The 26,295-nt window shown below is 29.3% G+C and overlaps 1 protein-coding gene across 1 annotated transcript; it reads left to right on the top strand.

The window, feature by feature from the left end:
* The first annotated feature begins 14,273 nt into the window (after window positions 1-14,273).
* On the top strand, window positions 14,274-18,362 carry LOC137820525 (rhamnogalacturonan I rhamnosyltransferase 1). The gene is made up of 8 exons (XM_068624657.2): window positions 14,274-15,290; window positions 15,393-15,460; window positions 15,547-15,635; window positions 16,000-16,165; window positions 16,332-16,621; window positions 16,741-16,945; window positions 17,040-17,197; window positions 17,551-18,362. Exons 1-8 carry the CDS (start codon window positions 14,957-14,959, stop codon window positions 17,780-17,782), a joined length of 1,542 nt encoding a protein of 513 aa, XP_068480758.1. The 5' UTR covers window positions 14,274-14,956; the 3' UTR covers window positions 17,783-18,362.
* The last annotated feature ends 7,933 nt before the right edge of the window (window positions 18,363-26,295 follow it).

Genomic DNA, 26,295 nt, shown 5'->3' with positions numbered 1-26,295 from the left:
AACTCTTGATTAGAAAAATTAAATCTATTTTCTTGTCTCTTCATCTTCCCTTGGCCAAACCGTGACTTTATAAATAGGATGTTCTCTCAACTTAAATTTCATCTTGAAAGTAATGAAATCTTATTGTGATAGTTTGAGTTCTTCTTTTCTCTTATTTTCGTTGTTTTGATTCTTATCTTGAGAAGCTTTATCAAGTGGTAAATCATTTTGCATTTATCCTCTAATTCATGCATTAAACGTGGTGTTCTCTTTCCATATTCCCTCTTCAAACCATTTTTACTTTCAATTCTTTACTTATTCTTATTTTTTAAAATATTTTATTTATTGTCAAATTGATTCCTTTGTGTGTGCTTCTTGCTGTTATCCAGAATTATATCCCACCAATCATGTCTAAGTTATTTCACCAAATAATCATAACTATCAAAATCTTATTAATATCATATACATTTTATTATTATAGAAAAAAAAGCAAGCAAATACCTTTTTGTTGAATAAGTTTTTATACCTTTTTACTTTCATTAAAATATTAATGATTTATTTTAATACTTAAATAGATTAATAATTATTATTATTAACTAATAACCATGATGAACATCGATTAATAAAAGTGGTGGAAAGCTATGTCTCTTAACCAATTGGTCCAAGATTTAATCATGTTTAGATATGAAATAAATTATGTTGGAAGAGGAATAATACCTGTTGTACTAAAGGTCCCTGATTGAGATCGGAGTCTACGAAGAACAAAAATTTTCTTTGACCTGCTTTATTGCAGTGCCTTATCTCTTCTGCAGAATAAAGATTTTAGAATAAGCTTTTACATCAGTTGCTAAATAATGAATGTAAAGAAATTACAGTAGCAATTAATAAAAGAAAAACTCATTCACATAGTCTACAAATATCTTAAGGTTTGGTGTCTGAATGATTGTAAAGCTTAACTAGCCAATTTCTTCCTCCACCGCATGCGCCCCATAAATTTTTCAGTTCCAAATTATTCTTGAGCAAAAGTTTTACGATTTTGTTTTACATCTTTTGAATTTTAGAATTTGGAATACATGTATTTTAATTTTTGGAGTTTGAAATATTTTCTAAAATTCAGAATATAATTTTGTATTCTGAATTTTATAGTTTGAAAGGTAGTCTATAGTTTGAAAGGTAATTTTTGAGTTTGAAAATACATTCTAAATTCTATAATTCAGAATACAATTTCTACTATTAATAGTAGAATTTGGAAAGTATTTTTAAAGTTTAAAAATGTATTTCAAACTTTAAGATTTAGAATACATTTGTATTTCAAATTTTAGAATTTGAAAGATATTTTCAAACTCATAAAATACATTTTTAACACTAGAATTCGAAATAAATTTTGTATTCCGAATTTTATAGTTTGAAAGGTATTTTTTAAAAAATGCATTCTAAACTTTAAAATTCAGAATACAATATTGTATAATGTATTTTTGAACCTAAAAAATACATTTCAAACACTTAAAATTCATAATATAATTTTGTATTCTGGACCATATCAATTTTAACCTCCACCATATCAATTTTTTAAATTTCCAAAACTATCCTTATTCCAAATTAAAAAATCCAAAATAATAATTATAATTGAGAAATAAAAAAATACATGCTGGAAAAAAAATTCTGAACACAAAACTAAAAATACATTCCGGATAAAAAATTTCAGAATTCAAAAATATGTTCCGAAAATTGAAATCTAAAATATTTCACATAAAAGATTCAAAAATAAATTTTCCCATTTTTGTGTAAGGTTATTTTTGTCATTTAGGAGGAGTATTTTTGTCATTTTCTAGAGCTGATTGGGTGCATGCTGAAATTGATATGGTGGAGGGAGAAATTGCCAAATAATTCTGGTACTACAAAGAATGTAGGGGTGCAGGAAGAAAATGTAGGGTGCAGAAAAAAATACCCTAATAAAATTGGATATAAACAATTCAACACATTAATTTTTTTGTATTATTTTTTGCTGGAACAAAATATTAGTAAGAAATATTAAATGTGTATTCTCAATAAACAGTATATAAAATAAGTAAAAAAAATTACGTGAACTTATGAAAATAAAACACTTTTTACATTTATTAAAATTAAAACCGATTTAAAAATCATTATTCACATTACTCGTTTGTTCAACTAACTTAAATAGTTGTGTCCTTACATCTCTCTCTTGCATGCTTTCGGGTGCTTAACTTATTCTAATATCTTCAAATAGGGTTTCTCTCTTGGCAGACCTTGAAATGCTGAAGACAACTTATCAAATTATTGGTGGAGAACAAGTTTTGAGATTGTAAAATAAAAATTGTATTTTCCTTTTACTTGTTAAGGTTATTCACAAAATAAATTCTTTTTTAATTATAAAGAGCTTATGGATCATGTTTTATTTTAATTTAATTCTTTAGAAATGAATCATGAGGAATGAGACTAAGCTTGCTTTTACATAGTTTTATCAATAAAAAAAGGTATTGTTGATTGACATTATTTAAAGATTTCATTATTATTAAATTTTACATAACCAAATTTTCATAACTCAAAGTGTGTCCAATTTATTAAATTATAGAAGTGAATATCTTTTAATTTTTTTTTAATAACAAACTTACTTGTCAAAAGAATAAATAAATGGTAAGAGGAGTGCTAAATTTGTTTTATATTAATTTCACTATTAGTTCACAAACAGAAATAAATAAATAAAATAAAATAGGATAAAAATAACATAAAGACGAGAACTTGAAATGGGAAAAAACCTAATCTCGATTTTTCTTTTAAATAAAAACTAATCTAAATGTTATGCATCAATATTGAAATCAAATTTATTTGGACATGGTTTTCTTACTCCACCCTATAGTTTCTAATTTCATCCCCAAACATTTTAAAATGACCACTCTAGCCTTTAACTTTTATATTATTTATTCTAAAGATATTTTAGAACAAACTTTTCAAAACAAGATTTTAGAAACGATTTTTGGAATAAAATTTCAAAATCATGTTTTGCAGCACATAAGATATACTTTAGAAAGAGCTTTTCATACAAGAATTTCTGAAACATGTTTTTCATACATGATACTTTTTCAAAATTATTAGTTCTGGTTTTCTTTTACGCCGAAAGGTTCAGGTTCACAACAATAAGAATAAGAAGGTTGTTTCTTTCTGCACCTCCATACATTCTTCTCTCACCTCCATAAATTTTCATATTTTCAAAAATACCCTTCTGTAATATTCTAGATTACATAATCTAAATTTTTTTTTACAAATTTGTAATTAGCTTGCAGATTACATAATCTGAAAACCTTTTTTTCATATGCATGATTAGTTTCTGGATCATGTAATCTGAAATTGTTTTTTAGCTTCTGGATTACATAATCTGGAAGTCTTTTTTTAAATGCGTGTGCGGATTACACAATCCGGAAGCTACTCTATGGAAGTGACACAAGAAGGATAAAAAGGTATTTTTAAGTTTTGAATGGGGTGGCAGAAGAATCTATGGAGGTGCAGGAAGAAACAGTCCAATAAGAAAATACCAAAAATGTTGAGGCCTGTGAAAAACAAAACAATAGACTCTTACTATTCACCACACCTCTCATGCTCTCATTTCAATGTGTAATGTGGTGAAGTTCTAATTCATATGGAGACATAAAAAGAAGGGACTTTTAGAAGTAAAAATTTTAAAAGTATAAAAGGAGAAGTACATTAGAAATCAGGAGTGTAAATAGTAATTTTTGAAGACAATGCTCAAGCAAATATGGGATGAGCCCAATGTCCCTCACGTAAGAACAGCAAAATAACATCGAAATACACACCAAAGAATGCAACAATTGCACCAGTGAGTAATCTGGGAATCAAATAGATTAACTCAAACACATGATAAAGTAAAAGAAAACCGAATAAAAAAATTGGAGAGAATAAGATACATATTCTAATGGTGACACCACGGTTGATTAGTGTAATCGTGATATCCTGATAGGTTATTGTTATCTTATACTTATATAGTAGGTTAGATGCTTTTATACTAAAATAGTACAATTACTTTGTAATTATAATAATGAATAATTTTTTTATTATGAAATTGGATAAATATTGTTTAGAGTACAATTTTATGTGAAGAATTCGTGATGTGGTATAGCGATATCAGTTAAAAAAAATACTTTAAAATTGTGTATAGATCAAATTTTATTTATTTATTTTGTATTAGGTTTTATGGGACATGGAGTTACTTAATTAAGAACGAGATGGGTTACTTAGGTTTATGATGTGTTGATGGCCGACTGGTGCATGTGGCAGAATTTAGTGACAACATATGGTCAGAAGTTTGGGCTTTAGAATTGGTGGCATTATACACTAAGGCTTAATTGGAAGAGTGTTTCTTCCTGCACCCCTCATTCCCCAACATTTTTTTTTTTTTTTTGCATCTCATAAAAACATGAAATGGCAAAAATAATTTTGGAGGTTTTAAATAAACCTAGCACAATGCATCCTTCCCTCTTCTTTGCTTTTTTTGTTTACACTGTTCCGGTGAGCATTTTTTGTGATTTTGGTGGACATACAAAAACTTTTGTGCATTTTGGTTGCTTTTCAGTAGTTAGAGGGAGGGTTTGGAGTTGTTGTTCGTCAAAGAAAAAAGGTAAGATATAGTTTTTTTTTTTTTACTTTTGGAATCCCTAATTTGGACTTTTTGTGAAAATGGTAAATCCAAAAGGCATTGGCGAGTGTATGCAATTTGAATTCCATAAAGAATTTCATAACATGTTTTCATAATAGGCTTTCTGTAACTGCTTTCTGGAATGAACTTTTCGTATAGGCTTCTGGATTTGGAATTTCGTAATCCTATCCTAGAAAGGTCCTTTCGAAAATCAGTTTTGGAAAGCCTATTACAGAAACATGCTTTTGTTTATTTTTCAATGTTTTTCTTGAATGAGTGTCTGATTTTGTATAATAAAGTGTTGTGTTACTTGGAATGATGTATGTACTCATGTGGCTTGCATATAATGTCTAATGTTTTACAAGATATTGATTGTTCAATATCGACATCATGTAGTCCCTTCCACACATCAACCTCATCATATAATCCTGGGTAAAACCTTACAGTATTCTCCAAAATACTCTTGTAAAATAACCTAACAAGAAATTCCAACAAAATAGTAAAAACTTGTTTCTCATAATAGGCATTGCATAAGAGAGAAAAAAAACTTTTCATAATCCCCTTTTTGGAACACATATTTTACCTTCCATATTTATCTTTTTGAAAGTCAAAATATGTGTTACGAAATAGTTTTTTTTCTCTTCCAGAATGTCTATTATGGAAAACAACTTTGCATTATGGAGTACCCATTCTAGAATGCATTTTTCACTTATGGATTTCCAATTCCAAAATTTATTTTACCTTTCCATGATACAAATTCTTGAACCCGATTTCCAGAAACCTCCACGCCACCATAACCGCCCCAAAACAATACAACACACCTCATTTTTTTACCTCAAACCACCAATGAAGCCTTCTCAACACCTCCATCGTACCTCCGTCAAACTCAACCTTTGTTGCAGCAACCTCCACGATCCAACTTGCAATCCACACACTACCATGAAAGTTGCGTTTTGAAATAAAACACAAAGCGTAAATTTGAGATTTAAAAAATGATGGGGTGCAGGAAAAAACACCCTAATGGGATGAGCATTTTCTGTAGATATGTTCTTTTACATAACATCATAACATGTCCATTGAGTTAGGATGGCATAGAGGAGCGAATTGTGTGTGCTAGCTTGCTGCCCACTGAGAAAAAACATTGGACGAACTACCTATTTCAACCTGCCGACCCGCTTAGGTCTGCCCCCGAATAACCACAGCCCGCGCAAACCAAGTGCTAGGTGGGGCGGATTGGTCCGCATATCCTAAAAATCCAAAAATTTCTTTTTGCACCCCTATAATTTCTTCTTGCAACCTTATATTCTCAACAATTCTATAATTATCCAATCCAAATTCTATAATATGAAATACAATTTTGTATTTTGGATTGTGCAATTTTGAAATATTGTACAATCTGAAACACAAATTTTAACTTCCAGTTTCTATAACTCACGAATTCCGGAATTAAAGAAAAAATATTCAATGAAAAATGTCAAAGAGTAATTTAAGTATTGTTTTTAAGTATGGGGTGCAAGAAGAAATGCATGGAGGTGTGAGAAAAAACTTCCTTTAATCCCTAATTCATAATAGTGTTTTAATAATGTGTTTTTTGTCTTTCAAAAATGCATAGATTATTTAGGTTTCAGTACTCATCAAATATTAAATGCAGTAATCAGACCTTAGTCTTTTTTATAATAAAATTTAAATATAGTATTATATTATGGTTTAGGCATAACGAAATTGGGGAAATAAGATTAAGAAGAAGAAGAACAAAGGTTCAATTGAAAGCACTGATTAGGCCATTTTGATTTTGTTGTTAGGATTTTTTGTGTCCTTCATTGGGGTTTTGCAGTGCAGTTGTGTTCTTCTCCACACTCATACCAAGCATCGTCGGAGAGCAAAGTTGTCGACCAATTCATTTTTTGTTTCAATCATATTATTGTTATGGTGAGGATGTGGAGTTTGTTGATATAATAACCGCACATGCCCTTCACAATTCTTTATTCTAAACACAGTAACACCAAAATCCTGCTATGTTATTCTTGCAACACCATTAAAAAAATAAAATTTAAAAGTATAAATCTCACAGGTAAAAAGAAAATATTCCCTAAAAAAAGAATTGATCCCAAAACTTATTAAATTGAACACTGTGATCGCTAAGAACCATCCTTTTGCGATCAAGCTCATTTGGAGTCAAAAGGGTATCCACCAAACACAATTGACATAAACCCTAAAATTGGGAGTGTGAAACCTGAGGCAACTATTCTCGATTACCCAGAACATGTAAATGTTTGATAACCATATGATGCGTGAAAAGATCAAATTTTATAATAACTTAGATCCAATAAACAAACACCCATATGAAGAGAAATCAATGAGACTAAATATGCACGAAGGAAATGAAGAACCTCTACATATGGGTGATTTTCTTCTAACTTCGCTTTCACACTAGTTAAGATTTTTATGATGATTTAAGCACCGAATTGATGGATGCTCTTATCACCAAAGGGGGGACTCTATAGAAAGATTGTTCTTGCTGAGGAACACACAATTGGGGAAGAAACCATGCTTGATTTGTTTAGGGTTGTGAGTGTGGAGAAGAGTGATGGCTATGGCGATGACAGTGGGTTTCATAAAAGGGTTTTCAGTGAGGATGTAGATGAGGCTCTAACGAAGGAGAATGGATGGAGGGGTGAGAGAGGTGTTGGATTACACATGGAATCCACTTGTGCATCACTATGTCATTTTGTGTGTCATATCATCATCAATTAATGTTATTCATGCAAATTTAACATAAGGGACCAAATTGCATACATTTTAACAAAACTTAGGACAAAATTGATTTTTTTAAAAACCACTAGACCAAATTAAATATTGACCCTTAATGTAGGGACCAAAAAGGTAATTATAACTTACTTTATACTATTTTTAAATTAGATAGTAATCATGTGTTTACATGCGTTACCTTAAAAAAAATGTATATATTTAATAAAATATTTTATTAGTCGGTTTATTAGTATGATTAAAATTCAAATTTCATTGAAAATAAAAAACATCATTATAATTATTTTTACCCATGTTTTATTACGCATGTGTCATGACATTAATATTGTGAGACCATTTACCTAATTCATCTAAATAAAAAATAATAATTAACTTAATAAACAAAAAAAAATAAACTTATTTAAAAATTTATTTTTTATTAATTAAATATATATTTCTTATGTGGGTTGGGCCAATGAAATCAATCCACATTTTCTATGCAAGACGGGCCTATGAAAAACAGGTTGACCTGCAATGTCATCCCTACTATTAGGAACTATTGATATAGATATTTTTGTCTAATATTACTTATATGTAATGATTTTATTTTTCACACTATAGACACTTTTTTACTAGTCTCTCTCAAGCCATTTCAAGAAATAATAATAATTATTATTATTATTATTATTAAAAAAAATACAACAAAGTGTTGCAACGATCATCTAGCAAAATCTAAATGAAGGATTCAAGATGGAGAATAAATATACAACTTCAATATTCTACTATTTCTATCATCTTGTAATCCTATAATGTTAAGTGTTTTTTAAGGGTGAACAAAATCATTGTCTTCATGTAGTGAAGTAATCCCTATTAGCTTAATTTTTTCTTTCTTTAAGGGTGTTTTTATTTCTTTTTATGAGGTCTTAATCTTAGGAAGGTTAAGTCGATATAATTAGGAGTGGCTTTTGTACTCATTATAACTAAGAGTTGTTTGTCTACTCATGTAATCATTAATTTGATTAATGTTGAGTAGTTTGCTTGATGGAGAATTAGACCTAACTCATGAGTATGGATGAATGAGTATAAAACATGCTTACGTTGTTTGTGTGCTAGATGGACTAGTATGGTCGAAAAGAGTCCAAACACTATTCAATTCGCCCATTTCTAGAGTTAGTTTAGTATTAAAGTAACCTTTGGGGTTAATTCTTAACCGGACTAAAGGTACGATCCAACAAACTTTATGGAGAATGATAAACAAGCCAAAAAAACGTCCATCCTTGTTTAAGGGAGAAAAGTATAACTACTGAAAACTCAAAATGATTACTTTTCTTACATGTAAACCTATTTGATATTGTGCATAATGGCATGCCTATTCCATATGATTCCAATGGAAAGGTGCCACGTGAGTTATGGAGTGATAAGCAAAAGTATAGATACCAGATGAATGTTAAAGTTAGACATATTTTGTTGTGTTCTCTATCAGAGGAAGAACTTTTCAATATGAGGTGTTTACCATGGAGGAAACGAAATCCTCCATTCATTGATTACAGATTACATGTCATCATCAACAACTTGAAGACTCTTAGGAGAAGTATAAACCTCATAAAATCTTGAGCACTTTTCCGCCTCAATGGAAAGCACAAGAAACCATGCTGAGAGTATCTAAGGATTTGGAGGTTATGTCATTGGAAGAGCTTGTAGGAATTCTTATTATGCATTAACAGATGTTACAAAAGATGCTCAAAAAAGAAATGAAGAAATCTTGCCCTTAAAATAGTCCGGAAGAAAAGGAAAGTAACACCTATAAAATCTTATGAAGCAATAGACAATGAACCATACAATTCAAAGTGAGATGATGATGAAGTATGCAAAGTATGGAAACGATAAGAAGTTCAATCCTAGAGAAAAAAGAGAATGCAAATAAAAGATCATATGTTATGATTTTAAAAGGCAGTGCATTTGATATTGGAATCTATTGAATAGAAATACAAAGAAAAGGAAGAAAATAAGAAAAATTTCTTCAAAAAAAAGTTCCATGTCCACCTAGGAAGATCCATATTCTTCTAGTTTGAAGTCAAAAAAGAAATAAGCTCGTATATATCTTGATAGAATCATGAATTTGACTTTCTTAATGACCACAAAATAGGCTTGGAGTTAGAATTTTATTTTATTTTTTATATTTTTTTGTAATTTTGGTTTTAGGCCTTGTAATAGTTTTTTATTTGTATTGGGTCTTGTATATGTTATATTTTTCTTGTAATTCTATAGTTTTTAATTAGACACTTGTTGGAAGGCCTTATTAGTGTTTAGACATATAAAGTCCATAGTATATAAACCTTTTTGTAGACTCATATATCATAATTTGATCAATTTTGAATTTTGAATAATTTTCTTAATGTGATAATTGTTTGCAAGTTCTTTATTAAAAAAATTAGTCTTTATCTATAAGTTTCCTCATAGCTCATAAAAGGATTGTGAACCGAAGTTTGTTTCATGGTCGTAGCTAGAAAACCAGGGTTTGTGATTGGAGGAACCAAAGTCATAGGTGGTGAAACAAAGGTTGGGAATGGTCACTATTTTGTTGTAGTTGTTCAAGTGCAACAGAAGATAGTTGTTGGAAGCTCGAAACATGAGAAGGTGTCAGAAACTAGAGAAGTTTATCATTAGTTAAGCCATCGTTTTTTCATGCTCCGTCTGAATTGATTATGTGTTTATCACTCAATTCCTTGAAATGGAAAAAATAATGCAAGGTCATCGAAAAAAAAAATTCCAGTTGAAATGTTGGTGCAGTTAATAAGTGGAATTTTGGAACTGATGTTAAAATTTACATTTGGCTAAAATCAAGATTTACTATTGTTGACTTGGTAGATAGTTGCGACGTGCATTTGAATGAAGAATTCAAAATGAATGAAGTTATTCAAATAGTGGTTTTCTTTACTCGAGCAGATCAGAAAGCATGAAGCTTTGTGCGGCTGATGAAAACAATGAAATTGATTCAATTTCCAAGTTGTACAAGTAAGTCAAATTAAAGCCAAACTTGATTCGTCTTTCAAGTTTGTTGTTCAATGCTATCAAAGTTTGAACCAAAGAATTAAAGTGGTGCAGTAAACCAATGATTGAGATCTAGTAGTGTATCATAAATTGATTTGGTTAGTTGTTGTATTTTCTTAGCACAATGTTGTATTGTCTAGCAACAAAATCAATCACATTGTGCTAAATCAATTCTCATTGATTAATAGCGGGCACAAAATTAGAATTGTTTTGTTTGTGTCTTTGATTTTTTTATTGGTTATTCTTACTACTTTGTTCATTTTTTCCCTAAATTTTTGAGTCCTTTGTCTATAATATTCATTTTGAGTTTAATTTCCTTGAATTCTTGTTTTATGAGACATAGTATTATGAATTGAATTGTTTGGGAATCTTGTTTGTTGGAGATTGAAATTTTTCTAATTGGTTAGCTTGTTTACTTCATTTTACAGTTTTCTAATAGTAATTCTAAATATTTTGTTTAAACTATTATTGTTTTTTTAAAGTTTTTTTCACTATCTCACATTCTAAGTTTTGTCACATTTTAACTCTACTGGTTTAGCATATTTTCTCACTTTTAGTTTATCTTTAAATTTTCTTGGTTTTGTGTAAGAGTTTTCATTTTCTTGACCTTGGAATTGTTACATCATTCACTTTGAATGTAAAATATTTTATGGTTGTTAAGACGCTAGACGGTCCAATACCCATTAGACAATCTATCATCCATTAGGTAGTCTCTTGATAAGATAATTTAGAATTTTGATTATAACAAATACTATAACATGTGTTAAAAATTATAACAAAACTTACTCATGTAGATTTAAATAAAGGCTCATTTGACGTTCTAGGTTGATTAAACCTATTAGAAGATTATGCAGACGATCTTACTATGCATAAACTAATCCGACAATCTCACACTATGAAGATTATAAAATAGACAGTTTCATAAGACAACACTGGAAAATCAACATGTTAGAATGTCTACAATGTCAATCTAATAGAAGATCTCACTAGAGTAAACATACTAGACAATCTAACAATAAAAGGTTACACTAGAAGGTCTATCCTCTAAAGACATATCAAGTCATACATTTCCAAAGATTAGTGAAAGCTTATGCAAATGGTCATGCTAGAAAGTCACTAGAGTTTACACTTGATAGTCGATGACTTTGTCTTTTACATGTTAGATTCTCTAACGTATCATGGAATGTCTATACTTGTTCTATATGTTCTTAGAATACTTCATGACATTACTTAAATGTTTTCAAATCCTATTTGATGAGTTTAATTCAAATAAGATAATTGATTGATTAAGTTTGGAAAGTTTTCATATTTGTGAACATAAAATAGCATACTAAAAACTCCAGATATTAAGTGTCTTAACGTTTTATGAATGAAATACACCTTCTATAATAATTATAAAGTGTTTCGAGTCCTGCTATACTTTTATGATTAAGATTTTGACTATATTAGGAAGATTTCATATGAACCGTGATTAATTAGAAAGTTTTAGAGAAAATAAAGACACATTGATTCATTGTATTAAAGTGTTTTTCAAAAAACATATTGAGAAAATATATCTAGCTTAAAGTCTGTATGTTTCTCAATTTTTAAATCTTAAACAAACTTGGAGTGTTTTTAAGAATGCATTTACAGTAAAATCTGGAATGGAAAGTTTTGATGATTCCGAAATATCAAAGATAATGTTCCAATGATACTCATGCATTTTTATAATGATTATTAGAATGTTTCCATAAAATTTTGAAGTAAAGACACGGATGAAGTTCAAATCTAAAGTTTTCTATTTGAGCGTCTATTAGCAAAAAGATGAAGCTATAACACGAGAATATGCAATTAAAGAAATGATTCAAAGTGCAACGAGTGATCAAGGCACATTGGAAGTTCAATATAAAAACATTCCTTTTTTAGTGTCTAGTACGAAGAAGAAAATGAACAATGCAACGAAGTGAAGATTCAAGTACATATATGATAAAGCCTCAATGTTCAAATCTATACAAATGAAGAGCCAATTTGAAAGATTAAACATCTTATTAAGAAGTAGAGATTACCTCAGCGAAAGTTTTATATTAGAGTGCATACTACAGGAATAATAATGCTAGAAATACTTTAAAAGAAAAATACAAGTTTGTGTGAGAGTTTTGATTTATAAGCATCTAATTTACAAGATTGTTCATAAAAATAAACAAGAGTCTAATTAATGACAAAATTGAATTATCAACATGCATTAAAAAACAATTTTCAAAACAAAAATTAAAATCTAAAAAAGACTAGACATTTGGCCCCAGTCAAATATTGGAGAAAAAAACTTTAATTGCACAAAATCTCATAATTCAATGTGAAATTACAATAGAATCGAGTCAAAAGAGTTTAGTATATTATGTGGAGATAAAATGAACAAATTACAAGGAAGAAAAAGAGTAAGAAAACCCTAATGCTATGTTTTTCGTATGCTAGTGTGAAGTTTGGTGATTTCTCCTTGAAACTTGTATATTTTTATAGGTTTCTCCAAGGATCTCAAGAAAATATTATTGTTCAAATTTTGTTAACAATTCCTCAATTTCCAACTTTACATAATCCTCATAATTTGTTTCCAATTTTATCACGATTTTGTAAAAAAGTTGCTCTCACTTTTATTTATGAAATATTATAGATTTTATTTTCTTATTCTTCTTCTCAAATAAGCCATCTGGAGTTTCGCATATTCAATGCACTCACTCACAAAGGTAAAATTTTGTTTCAAATTGTCTATTTTAAAAAATAAAAAATTAACATAAATAAAACCTCAAGACTAAAAAAAAATTCAATTAAATGAATTTTAATGAAAATAATAAATTTATTCATGATTGTAATTAAAATAAATCTATAATTAAAGGTTTAAAGTATAATACTAATTATATTTGTGTTTCCTAGATTTACTTAATAATGGGTCATAATTAATAATGGGTCATAATCAGTCATGAAAAATGAATGAAGACAATTTTAATATTAATGATCTAACACATTAGGAAAGAGAAAAGTATATCAAACTCTTAGACCATAATTACTTTTATAGATATTTTCGTTTTGGTTTGTATATTTAACACATTTTTATTCCTAATACTCAAATTTTATATAGTAATTATTTAGGGTTACAATATTATAAATGTCACTTTAAAATGAAATAAATATTTTGAGAAGGAAATAATTACATTTATGTAAGTTTAAAATGTCAAATTACGTTAATTATTGTTTTTGATAATAAATAATTTGTAAAAATAATATGGTTAAAAAATATATCTAAAAGAGAGAAAATAAAATTGAGGAAAAACATAAATTTACTAAAAATATAAATTTAAAACATATTTATTAATATGAACAACATTAATTAATTTCTATAATCTTAATAAATTAAATAATTAATTATTATACTAAATCGATTAATATATATAAAAAATATCATAATTATTAAAATTATTTCATAAAATAATAAATTATTATAGAAAATATAAAATGAAAGTTCACATTTATTTGACTGATTTATTCAAAACGCACAATTTTGTTATTATATAAAAAAGAAAGTTTAATTTAAAAAAATACAATTTCGTATCACTAGGTGGTGATATTTGCCTTTTTAAGTAAAATTTAATAAATGAACAAGGTTGATTTGTTAGTAAAACAAGTCAAATCTCTATAAAAAAAAAAAAAGATGTAGGTTTAATTGAAAATGATGGGTTTGGTTTGGGGGAGGAGGCAACCATAGGATTCATTAATGTGAGGGAAAAGAAAAAAGAAAATAGAAAAGCAATAATAGTTGGTAGTAGTAATAATATTGATCTCGCGATATAATGTCGGCGCGGGTGAGAGACGACGGTGCCAAACGAAATCAGCAAAGGGTACGGCATAATTTGGAAAGCCCTCAATCAAGGGTTGCCACGTATCACAGCCGAACATCTGGACGGAGCACACGTCTGTGGGCCCCACGCATCTGCCTCGGCATTTATTGGCTCGTTTAATGAGGCGCACCCAATAAAATAAACCCTCACCCCTCATAACCATAACCCCTCTTCCCCTCTCAATCTTAACCACGGTCCGGTTACGACCTTCGTACGGCTCGTGCTACCCTCCGCGACCCGAACCGGACGCACGCAAATCTGTCAACAACAACAACCGTGAAAATCTTCATTGCCTCTCTCTCTCTGTCTCTTACTTTTGCTTTTCTGTTGTGACGCGTTTTATTCTCTCTCCCTCATAATAATTCTCAACTCGCGCTCCGTTTCTCGCCGGCGATTGTCTCAGATCAATCGCCGCCGACTCCCCTTGCCGTTCAATTCAGACTGTTGCCCGCGCGTGCGGTCGTCTCCTGAACCCGAGGATCTCACTGTTGAGGTTCTGCGGGGAATGTGCCTCTGAATTCGAGGCTCTGGAGTTGCGGCTTGGTGGGCTCCGAATTCGGAACGTTGAGGCGAGTTTGGATCTGGAATTGGACGGGAAGGGGAAATTGAATTGACGGGTTAGGGTTTGGCGCGGGGTGCATTTATGAAGGAGGCGCTGTTGGGTGGGGGAGATAAGAGTGAGAGGAAGAGAGGGAAGGTGGTTTGGGAGGGGTTGATGATGATGGGGCTTAAAGGGGAGAGTAACAACAAGCTGAGGAATTCGATGGTGGTGTCATCGTCGTCGTCGAGGTCGAGGATGAAGCTGTGGATGATACGCGCGACCACATCGGTGTTGCTATGGACCTGCGTCGTTCAGTTAACGGCGCTGGGTGACATGTGGGGGCCTAGAGTCTTGAAAGGGTGGCCTTCGTGTTTCACGTACGAATCCGCGCTCACTGAGTTGCCATCTTCTACCCCCGTAGTGCTCCCACCCAAGAGTCAGTATAATTTCTTATTTCGTCGTTTTCATCGCTTTGTTCCTGCGTTTTACGTGATATTGGGTTTACTTGTTTGTTTTTTCTGATTGTTGTTGTTGGCAGGGGTGTACAAGAATAATGGTTACTTGATGGTGTCGTGCAATGGAGGACTGAACCAAATGAGAGCAGCGGTGAGTGGTGATTGGCGCATGCTTTTGCGGTTTTTTTTCCTTTTCTGTTTAGCTTTCTGATTTGGTGATGCACTTACTTTGTACAGATATGTGATATGGTGGCTATTGCGAGGTATTTAAACGTTACACTTATAGTGCCTGAATTGGATAAAACGTCCTTTTGGGCTGACCCCAGGTTAGTTTCTCATTCCATTTTGGTGTATATTGTTTCAGCAAACCATCAATGTTCCGAGGGTGTAATGTAGTAGGTTTAAAGGAGTGTTTGATTCTCTCGTCACTTTTTGGTTTTAAAGTCTTTTTTCTTAAACAATTTTTACCCTACTCAGCAATCGATTTCTCATCCAATGTTTTTTGAAAATTGTTTCTGAAATAAAGTGTCTCAAAAACGGAAAATTGAAAACAGTTGGGTTGGGTGATGTTTTGTAATCTTCTCAATTCTAGAGTCAGCTTTGTGCTTGTACCATCCTCCACTAGTTTCTCTATCTGTGTGCTTTTTAAGCAGGATCTGTTCTCAATTCATGTCTTATTACTTGTGTCAGTGAATTCCAAGACATCTTTGATGTGGATCATTTCATTACATCCTTGAGGGATGAGGTGCGAATATTGAAAGAGTTGCCTCCTAGACTGAAGACGAGAGTGGAAAATGGACTGCTTTACACCATGCCACCGATTAGTTGGTCTGATATATCATACTATAAGAACCAGGTTAGTTTTAATTATCCTTGGGCTTACAAGTTTACAACTTTTAACATGCTTTATTCTGCCAAACTTGCTTTATTCTGTCTAAACTTCGTAATACTATGCTGTCAATTATGTCATTCCAGTTTCTGGTTTTCTGATTAAAAAACATATGGCTTGATTGTTCTTTCAGATTCTACCTTTGATACAAAAGTACAAAGTCGTCCATTTAAATCGAACAGATGCTAGGCTGGCCAATAACGAACAACCTTTGGAGATTCAGAGGCTGCGATGCAGAGTCAATTTTAGTGCTCTTAGATTTACTCCTCAGATTGAGGACTTGGGCAAAAGGGTGATCAAGCTTCTTAGGCAAAATGGCCCATTTCTGGTGCTTCATCTGAGGTATGAGATGGACATGCTGGCATTTTCAGGCTGTACACAAGGTTGCAACGGGGATGAGGTGGAAGAGTTGACAAGGATGAGGTGAGTGTTCTGCCTTTTTTAGCTGTTCTTTAATTTTCAGGGTTTTCTCTCATTGTGGCTTTTGAAAGGGTATTTTCATAGGAATCCTTCTTAAATTTCAATTTACTGCGCATTGCCAGATATGCATATCCTTGGTGGAAAGAAAAAATAATTAATTCTGATTTGAAGAGAAAAGATGGTTTGTGCCCTTTAACACCTGAGGAGACTGCCCTTACACTTAGGGCCCTTGACATCGATCAAAACATTCAAATCTACATTGCAGCTGGGGAAATATACGGTGGAAACAGGAGAATGGCAAGTCTTGCGAAGAACTATCCAAGATTGGTAACTAACTTAAGGCTTAAGGAAACCTGCAAATTGTGATGCTTATTGCTATTCGACTTCCTCTTACCCTAATCTTTTTTTCTTTTTGAAACAGGTCAGAAAGGAAACACTGTTGGAACCATCGGACCTTCAGTTCTTCCAAAATCATTCCTCTCAGATGGCAGCATTGGATTACCTTGTCTCACTAGAGAGTGATATTTTTGTTCCTACATATGATGGAAATATGGCCAAAGTAGTTGAGGGACATCGCAGGTAATGTTTGCCTAATAAGAATTCTCATTGTGATTTACTGTTCTACTCATTAACACATAATTGATAATTTGGTCAACCATTAAACTTGTTTTAGTATATTTTTTTTTGGTAGAAGATTTTTGTGCACTAAAAATCTAGAATACTTCTGTTTAAACAATTTCTTTATACACTTCTGATGAAAATAGGTTGTTTTTAACCATAAACACCAACATAGAAATTGCTATTTCTACCATAATTTGATAGTTGTTTAAGCACAACTCTGCTTACTCTGAAATTTTTCCCTACTTAATTGTTATGGACGTTAAGTACTTAAGTGCAAAGTGAGATGACTTGTGCGCCATTTCCTTCTTCAGATATAATGGGTTCAAGAAGACGATTTTGTTGAACAGAAAACTCCTAGTTGATTTGATAGATCAATACCATAACGGAGAATTGAACTGGGATGAATTCTCTTCAGCTGTGAAGGAAGCTCATGCTGATCGCATGGGTAGTGCAACTAAAAGATTGGTAATCCCTGACAGGCCCAAAGAAGAGGACTATTTCTATGCCAATCCAGAGGAATGTTTAGGACTATCAGATACGTGATTGGTGTGTTTGGAAATAAGAGAATTTACTTGTTCCCTCTCCTTGTGCACTTGGTTTTCCATCACAGAATTTTAAGATAGGTCTCTACGCAGTTTAGCAAAGATGAAGACAGTTTTTTGTACCGAAGAGGCAGTCATAGTGATTGTTTGAAGAGGGAGGGGGGATAGGCTTATCATGAAAGCTGGAGAAGGTCAAGCAAGGTAGCCGAGGGATACTTTATATATAAAATATGCAAATAATCCATCACCACATTCATGTATAGAAGCCACACCCTGCAATTACAGGGTGAGAGCAGATCAAACTGCATTGTACACGGAGGGAGACATATACAAATTTGGATTTCTTGAACTGCAGTTCGTGGAAGCTTTATTCCTTGGTACCAAAATTTTTCCTTCTCTTCTAAATATAAATATATTACAAGTACAAATATTTTTTCCTTTACCACCTTTCTTTTTATTTAACACGATCATTGTCAGTTTTTGAATTACTCCCACTGTATAATTTGTTTGTTCATGATTATTCTGTCCTAATTTCTTAGCTTTTGGTGATTATTAATAATGGGATCGGTAGGTTGGACTTTTCTCTTGTGTTTTCTCTGATTTATATTTATTTATATTTGACAGTGTTGTTATCTTACCAATCGCAATCATATATCCCATAATGCATATCCATAATTCATGATATGATAATATGATGATATTATTTCAACTTAATTGCTATAATAATGGTATCTTATCAACGTCAACCACCAAATAGAGCTGAACCATTAACCCCATTTGAACAGTGAACTCTTGTCCTCCTTCGAGCCCGTCTTTCTAACATATGGTTTTCGGATGGAACTTGACTTGTTTTATTGGTTACCATCCTTATCTTATAATGAGGCAATTTGGAGTTGTTGCAAGGTTGCGTCTTTGTTCTCGAGTAAGACAGATGACAAACACAAGCAATCAGAGCCAATCAAAAGTGCTCCACTTTGTTCTTTTGTTTATTCCATAACATTGTAGGAAATGACTTGAGTTCCGTGGTCTTTGACGGAAGAATATCCTTCCTTAATCCCTTTCCGTGTATTGCGAGTCAAGTTGATACTTGTAAGGAGGAATCATAGCTTCATATTCTCTGTTATACATTATTTATTAAAAACTATAAAATCTGAACGATTAAAAACTTTTTTTCAACTTAATTATAAACAATAAAAAAATTGAACTTAAAAATAATTGGAACTTGATTGTTTTAATCCTAATTAATTGAGATTTTATTTTTAGCCACTAATTTTTATATTTGATACCAAGAATTCCTTTGATAGATTATTTAAACGGTGTGTTGATAACGTTTTTCACTTATGACTCGTGATGAAATCGTTTGCATAGAAAAGTTTTACCTCACGTAGTATAAAATGGTGTTTTGCATAGCTACATATTTTTTTCTAAATCTAATTGTATTTTTTTATGCGTTATGGATTTTAATCAATTTAACTATCACTATGACCGGAATTTATTGCAATTTTAATTCTTCTACTAGTAAATATATTGAAAAGTTCCAAAATTATCTATTTGTTATGAATTCCAACATGAGATTTCCATCATTATCTCAAGACCATTGTATCAATAATTATTTTTAATATTCACCTCTTTAATCACGTTAAGTAGAAGTATCATGCATCCAATGCAGACTGTCCTTTGTCTAAATTAAAATATTATCTTTTATTAATTAATTTTTCAAAGAAAAGTTATTTACTTTTTAATGAATTTTTTTTTTCACAAAAACATTTATAAAATTTTAATTAATTTATATTAATTAATATTATTATATATCAAGTCTAAATGGAAAATATAAAATTATGAGTTGTTTTGATTTATTTTAAAAAAATTGTATTAGAATAAAATTGAATGTATGTTACTTTATGGATCCATATTTTTACTTTTTTAATATAGAAAACAACTTATTTGAATTTCCACTATTGGAGTTGCCTTAGAGATGTTTTAAAAATTACTTCATTTTATTAATTTATAGCATTGACAGTGTTTTTCAAGTTTGATTTATAATTAATTTATTATTTTCAAATATTTAAATATTATAGTATTTAATTAGTTTAAATATATTTTTGGTTCTTAAAATTACATATTTTAAATTTATATAATTTTTTATTTTAATTTTGAAGTTTAAGAATGTAAAATTTTAGGAAAAATTATAATTATATTACAAGTTTTTCAATTTCCAGATACTTACAAATAAATAAAATGTAGACATTGAAAAAAAATTACAATATAGTAGAAAACGAGTCTTTATTTTTGTAGTGAAATTTTAATCAAAATTAACATAATATAAAATTATAATTATAGAAAAGTATACTTCGTCTACGAAGTACGAAATATTTGTAAATGTTTGTATGGCTTTATATTTATTATTAGTTAAATATTTTTGTCTACGAAATGTTAATAATTTAATGAGATTGTTACAAATTTCAAACAAAAATTAGGTAAAAAAACATTTTTTAATTTTTTATCTATTTAACAAATTCTTGAATTAGTCTTTTATGTTTTTAATATTTTAATTTTGATTCTATAAATTTAAAATATTAAAAACTATTCTTTTATCAAATATGATACTAATATTGACTAAAAAGTTGTCTTTTAACAATAACCAAAAAGTCATTAAAAACGGTCATTAAAATTTAAAAATTGGCCCGACCAAAATAACATGAAAAGTGGTAGAATTTTTTTTTAATTATAAATCGCTTAACATTTTTTTTTTCTCTATCGGTTATAAAATTGTGATCGAAATATCGATCGCTATTTTAGTAGTAAAAGATTTGGTCACTCTAATTCTAAAAAATAATTTAATAATAAATAATTAATAAGAAATTGCATCGCTAAAATAGTATTTTAATTTATTTTTTATAAAGTGACAATTGAAAATCGTTTCGGTATTTAAATAAATTATTTTAGTATTATGAAGAAGAAGCAGCAATGCTAAATTAATTATTGAAGTTAAATCTTTTTTTAATACTGTTATTCATATTTTTGTTAATTTCACCGGCTTTCTCCTGTAATGGTGTTAAACTAGTTTTACCATATTTTATGTTAAAATATATCGTTTCTCTTAATAAAATGATTTTTGTTTTGCTTTTCCAAAAAAAAAAGGAAGAAGAAAAAATTGAAATCTCATTGAAAAATATAAAATTAAAGAACAAGATGTTAATAAATAAAATATTAAAATGTTTTCAACAGTATCCCATTCAATATTTCTTTTTAAAAGGAGTTGAGACAAATTATCCAGTAATCATCATTTGTCGAAATTATGGGGTTTAAATATCAACTTTATGATAGATAGAATAATAAAAGTAATCTGTTTTTTTAATTTGGCATTAACAAATAAAATGTGCATACCAACTTACATTTAAAACTCTTAATTGTTGTAAATCATCAGTGGATAACTACAAAATTAAGAGGGGCTACATTTTATTTAGATTTCGTTATAGCTCTTTTTCGTGAGGTAGTATTTTTGTACTGAGGATGTGTTATAAATTGTTTTATAGCATTAATGATTCTTATTATGTTTATTAATTAATTAACTTCATAATGACACTATGTGGGCTTTTATGTCATAAATAAAAATGAAAGCATGTAATCAATTTTACGGTGAAGGAAAACTAAATAATGAGTTGGGATATTAATATTACATGTGATTTGTTCTTTTAAGTTTATTTTTTACCTGGAAAAACTTCAAATTACCTTAACTTTAAAACTCTTCTTTTATGTAAATGATAATCAATTCAACTGAAAAAGCTTGAATAACTTTACAATAGTATAATTTAACTTTTCTTATTATGGTAAGATTTTCCCTCCTAAATATTGATAATTATATATATATGTATATAAATATTAACATGTTTATTTTAGTTTCTCAACAGAAAAAGTTTATTTAAAACTTGACAATCGTCAAAATGAATTTCAATTAAGAAGTTTAAATACTTATTTTAAAGTTAGTATAAAATGTGAAACATTTTTTTTCACACTTAATTACTTTAAATATCTAACACAACATTAGAAATCTCACGTTAACTAAAATTAATTAAAAATAATATAAATTTATAGTATATAAACAGATTTAAATCTTATTTTATAAGTTAATTTTGTAAAAATAAATTAAATTTACATTTATTTCTTAATATAGTATAGAGTTAATTTTACTAAAATTTATTAGATACTTAATATCATTTAGACTATCTATAAATTTAATTACACGCACAAAAGTGTGTTGAAAATTTTAAATTAATTAAAAATAAATTTTAATTTTAATATATAAATAAAAATAAATATTGTTATACAAGTCAATTTTATAAAAAAGAATTAACTCATAAAATATTTGGTACTAATTTGATGGTTTGTTTTATGAAGAGACCAATGATGATGATGAACAATAAGATTTACGCGTTGCATTCTTTACGAAATCCTTGTAATATTTTTCACATCACAAATGAAGAAGTAACGAAAAAGAAAGATTGATTTGATGTGAAATTAGAATGGAAATAGTGAAGTTGTTAATTCTATAAACTGGTACTGTAAATTATATCTGTTGAAAACACGTTTCCCTTGAGAACAGGGAAGAGGAAACTAATTCCAGAAGAGACAAAGTAAGATTTTGACGTATTTATTTGAAGTTAGAAAATCTTATAAGTGGGGACACTTTATCTTTCTGGTTAAAAAGCTTATTAATGCAAAAACAAAAGAGACTTATAAATAGAAAGCCTCAACAGTTAATGGGCAGAAGAACCTATTTTTACAATATTAACTAACACTGTTGTATAAATAGCAACCCTTAGTGGTGGAGGAACGGTTAATGATATATTTTTGGTAGCTTCCTTTTTTAATAATAATACATTCATAACCTTATACCACATTATAACTATAGATAAATATTTTTTTAAAAAAAGATTGAATAACTTAAAATTATATTATTAGGTTATATCATAATTAGAAATTGAAGTCTTTTACTGTATAATTATAAAAAATAAGTTTTATGTTTCTATTTTTAGAGTTAAGAATGGAAGTGTGAGTAGAAGCATTTTTTGATGGTGTGAAGAAGATGTGGACAGTATGAAAAGTGCAGTGAATGGGTGAGTTGTATGTTGCATCTTTTTAAGTAGCAGTGTTAGTGGTGGACCACTACACCAAGGAATCTCCTGCAATTTCTTTCCCAAATTTGCCAAATGCCAAAGTGACAGCCACCACTATCAAACCAACATTTATTACAACCGAACAAGTAGATTAACTGAGAACTAACTCTCCTACATAATCTGTTTTGCAAAACAAGTTATAATCTGTTTTGCAAAAGAATTAATATGCAAAGGATTAACATGCAGGTCTACTTCAATAAGAAATATTTTTTTTTTAAAGTTGATAAAAAACAATTTCTTTATATTTTTTTTATTTAAATGCATTAGATAAATATCTCACAACATTATTCTCACGAATATAATAAGATGTGAATAAAAATATATAAATATGAAATATAAAACTATATGAAAAAAATATGAAAATGTCAAAAAAAATAAATTTAAATTACGCAAATCATGTTGGTTAATCTGTCATGTCTTACATAGATGGCAATTATGTGAGACGAACCTAAACGGACCATGAATTAAAAAGACAACTCACCATAAGTTTCTCAAGCATGTAACATGACTTGTTTTGTTTTACCATCTCTAGTCTCTCTTCCCTCTCTTTAATTTCTACTCAAAATTCGAAACAAACCAATTCAAAAAGAAAAAAATAGATTAAAAGTTAAAAAATAGTATAATTTTGATGTATGTTTAATTATTTGTATTGATTCAATATTCAAGAACCCTAATATAAGGAGGAGAATGAGAATTTTTTTATAATATTCAATAATTTGACGTAGGTGGAGCATAAATAGAGTGGGTCAAACCTGTCTCCTCCAAACCCTAGACTGTTTTGGTCAAATCAAGGAAAGTTTGGAGACAGAAAGCAACTAGCCTCCACACAATCCAACCAAACAAGCCATTTCCTTCACATAACTTATTCCCTTATGGTGTAAGAATCAAGAAGATCATTGGAAATTGAAAGTATATTGTGAAGGAGATCCCAAGAGAATCCTCATGAAATTTTCTACACATTTTTATTTAAGTTATAGTTTGCATGATCCAAGAACCCTCATAGGAAAAAGGGACCAGTTGTATCTTCTTCAACAATGCTATTTGGCTTCTCATTGGTTAAACATGGTGGTGGTAATAATGGCTTTGGGACAATTAATTGCTTTTGCACTAATGATTATCAGCAACAGTGTTCCTCTTAATTAACCACGCTTCACCACTATCATTATTAAGTTAATTAATTAACCTTAACTGAGTTGCTGCCACGTGTTGTGTCCAAAACTTTAGGTTAAAGTCAATGATTCTTGCTTAGAACTCTTCCTAAATGTGCAGGGCTAGTGACATATACTTGGATGGAAACTTAAGAGAGTTCTTTAGCTTTAAGTGAAGATTTTGTGACATTTTAACTCTGGGATATGGACTATCAACTACTGCAGCTGCCTAGTGAATCAGATTTTGATTATTTTTGTGTTTTCAATTAAATCATGGATAAATCATTTAAAAACAAATTATGGATTAAATATTTTTTTCTTATATTGTAACACAAAATTATATTTGTAATATGAGATATGAAAAAAAAACATATTTAATCATACTTTTATTTAGTATGTTTAATGGTATATTTAATCACTCAATTATTATTATTTTCCAAATTTTGTTATCTAACCTTTCTTTGGCATGTATTTTACCATCAATTTTCTTTTACTTTGAATAAATAAAAATCTAACGATCAAGCATTTTGTGAGTTGAAACCAATTTTAATTATTCTTTTAAGATTTCAACTTACTATAATATGAAAACATACAATAGATTTGCATTTAATTATTTAGTCATGTCAATTAAGTTAATCTATTAATTTTAAGTTTTACAAAACTTACAAAAACAAAAATTATTACAAGAATAACACTTTGAACCTTACAAAATCTACAGATATAGCATTTTGCAAAACCTTATCTCAATAACCATTTGAGAAACTCTATCATAAGAATACTTTAATTGTCAAACTATACAAAGCTAAAAAGAAATTAGACAAGATCCCATAAAAAATTTGTAGTTTATTACACAATGAACTTTAAACTTAACTCAACCCCATAAAATCGACTCATGGGGTGAGATTTGCACCCATTTATATACAATGAAATACTCTTATCTCTAGACGATGTGGGATCTCCAACATAGTTCGAATTTGAAAGAACAAGTAAAAGTTATCTTTAATGTAAGAAATATCAAACTATGATTTTGATTTAGTTATTGATGAATAGTTTCAAGAAAATATTTTCAAAATTCAAAGCTCGTGTTTGAATGTATTTCAAAATTTTAATTTAGAAGAATTTTGGTTAATTTTTTGGAATAGTTGAATATAGCTTAGAATAAACTAAACAATAAACGTTATGAAAAATCCTCTACCAGGCATGACATGATCCATTTACAAATTTGGTAAAGAGTCCATTCACAATAGTAAATATCGACATATTTTATTTTTAATACAATAAGAAAAAAATACAATTTTAATACAACAACATTAAAAAGAAAAAATTAACATTAATATACAATTAATCTTAAAAAAGTCACTATATTTTAAGATTTTAATTTTACAAAGAAAAAAATTAGGGTAAAGGGCTCTCTCTTCAAAGTTAATTGTATATTAATGTTAATTTTTTTAATATATATATTGACAATTACTAAACACCGAATAAATGTTTAATTACCTTACTTATTAACAAAATTTAAACAAAATTAATAGAACTAAAATTGTTGTACTAAATAAAAAAAAAGAAAAATAAAAAATAGAACCCTTAATGAAAAAAAAAAACAGTCATACTATTAATAAAGTCTCATCTTAATATAGATGAAAACAAATATATAAAATATTGAAATTGATAAAAAAATCTTATAGTAACTTTTCTTTTATCATAATAACATATTGTTTGTGTTTGCAAATAACACATTGTTTGTGTTTGCAAGTAATCTATAAAGGTGTACTTGTAGTCGTCTTAAGGTATTAACTCTATTTTAGTGAGTGAAACTTGTGATATTTTAAATTATACCTTTTTGTTTATCAAAGTTATTTTGTCAGGAGTGACTGTGTTCCAAAAAATACTTTTGGTTTTAGTTAGGAGTGACTGAGGTCTAAAGAATACTTAGTTATAATTTGTGGTAGTTGATGACTTTTTACGGCAAGTGCACTGCGTTGTCGGAAGTAATAACGTATTCCTAATGACGAATATCAAACCCATAAGGAATAGTTGAATAATCAAGTAAAATATTCACTAAATATAAAACAAAATAATAAAAGTTTGTTGGGATTTGTTTTGCTAACAATGATCAACAAGAAAACAAGGCAAAAAGTTGTTGCTTCAATTGGAAAAATATGGATTGAATTTCATCTTTCTCACTCTTT

This window comes from Phaseolus vulgaris, chromosome 9 (genome assembly GCF_051622355.1).
Source record: "Phaseolus vulgaris cultivar YP4 chromosome 9, ASM5162235v1, whole genome shotgun sequence".
Lineage (NCBI taxonomy): Eukaryota > Viridiplantae > Streptophyta > Magnoliopsida > Fabales > Fabaceae > Phaseolus > Phaseolus vulgaris.
Note: the sequence above shows the minus strand (reverse complement) of the source record. Positions and strands in the feature narration are given on the sequence as shown.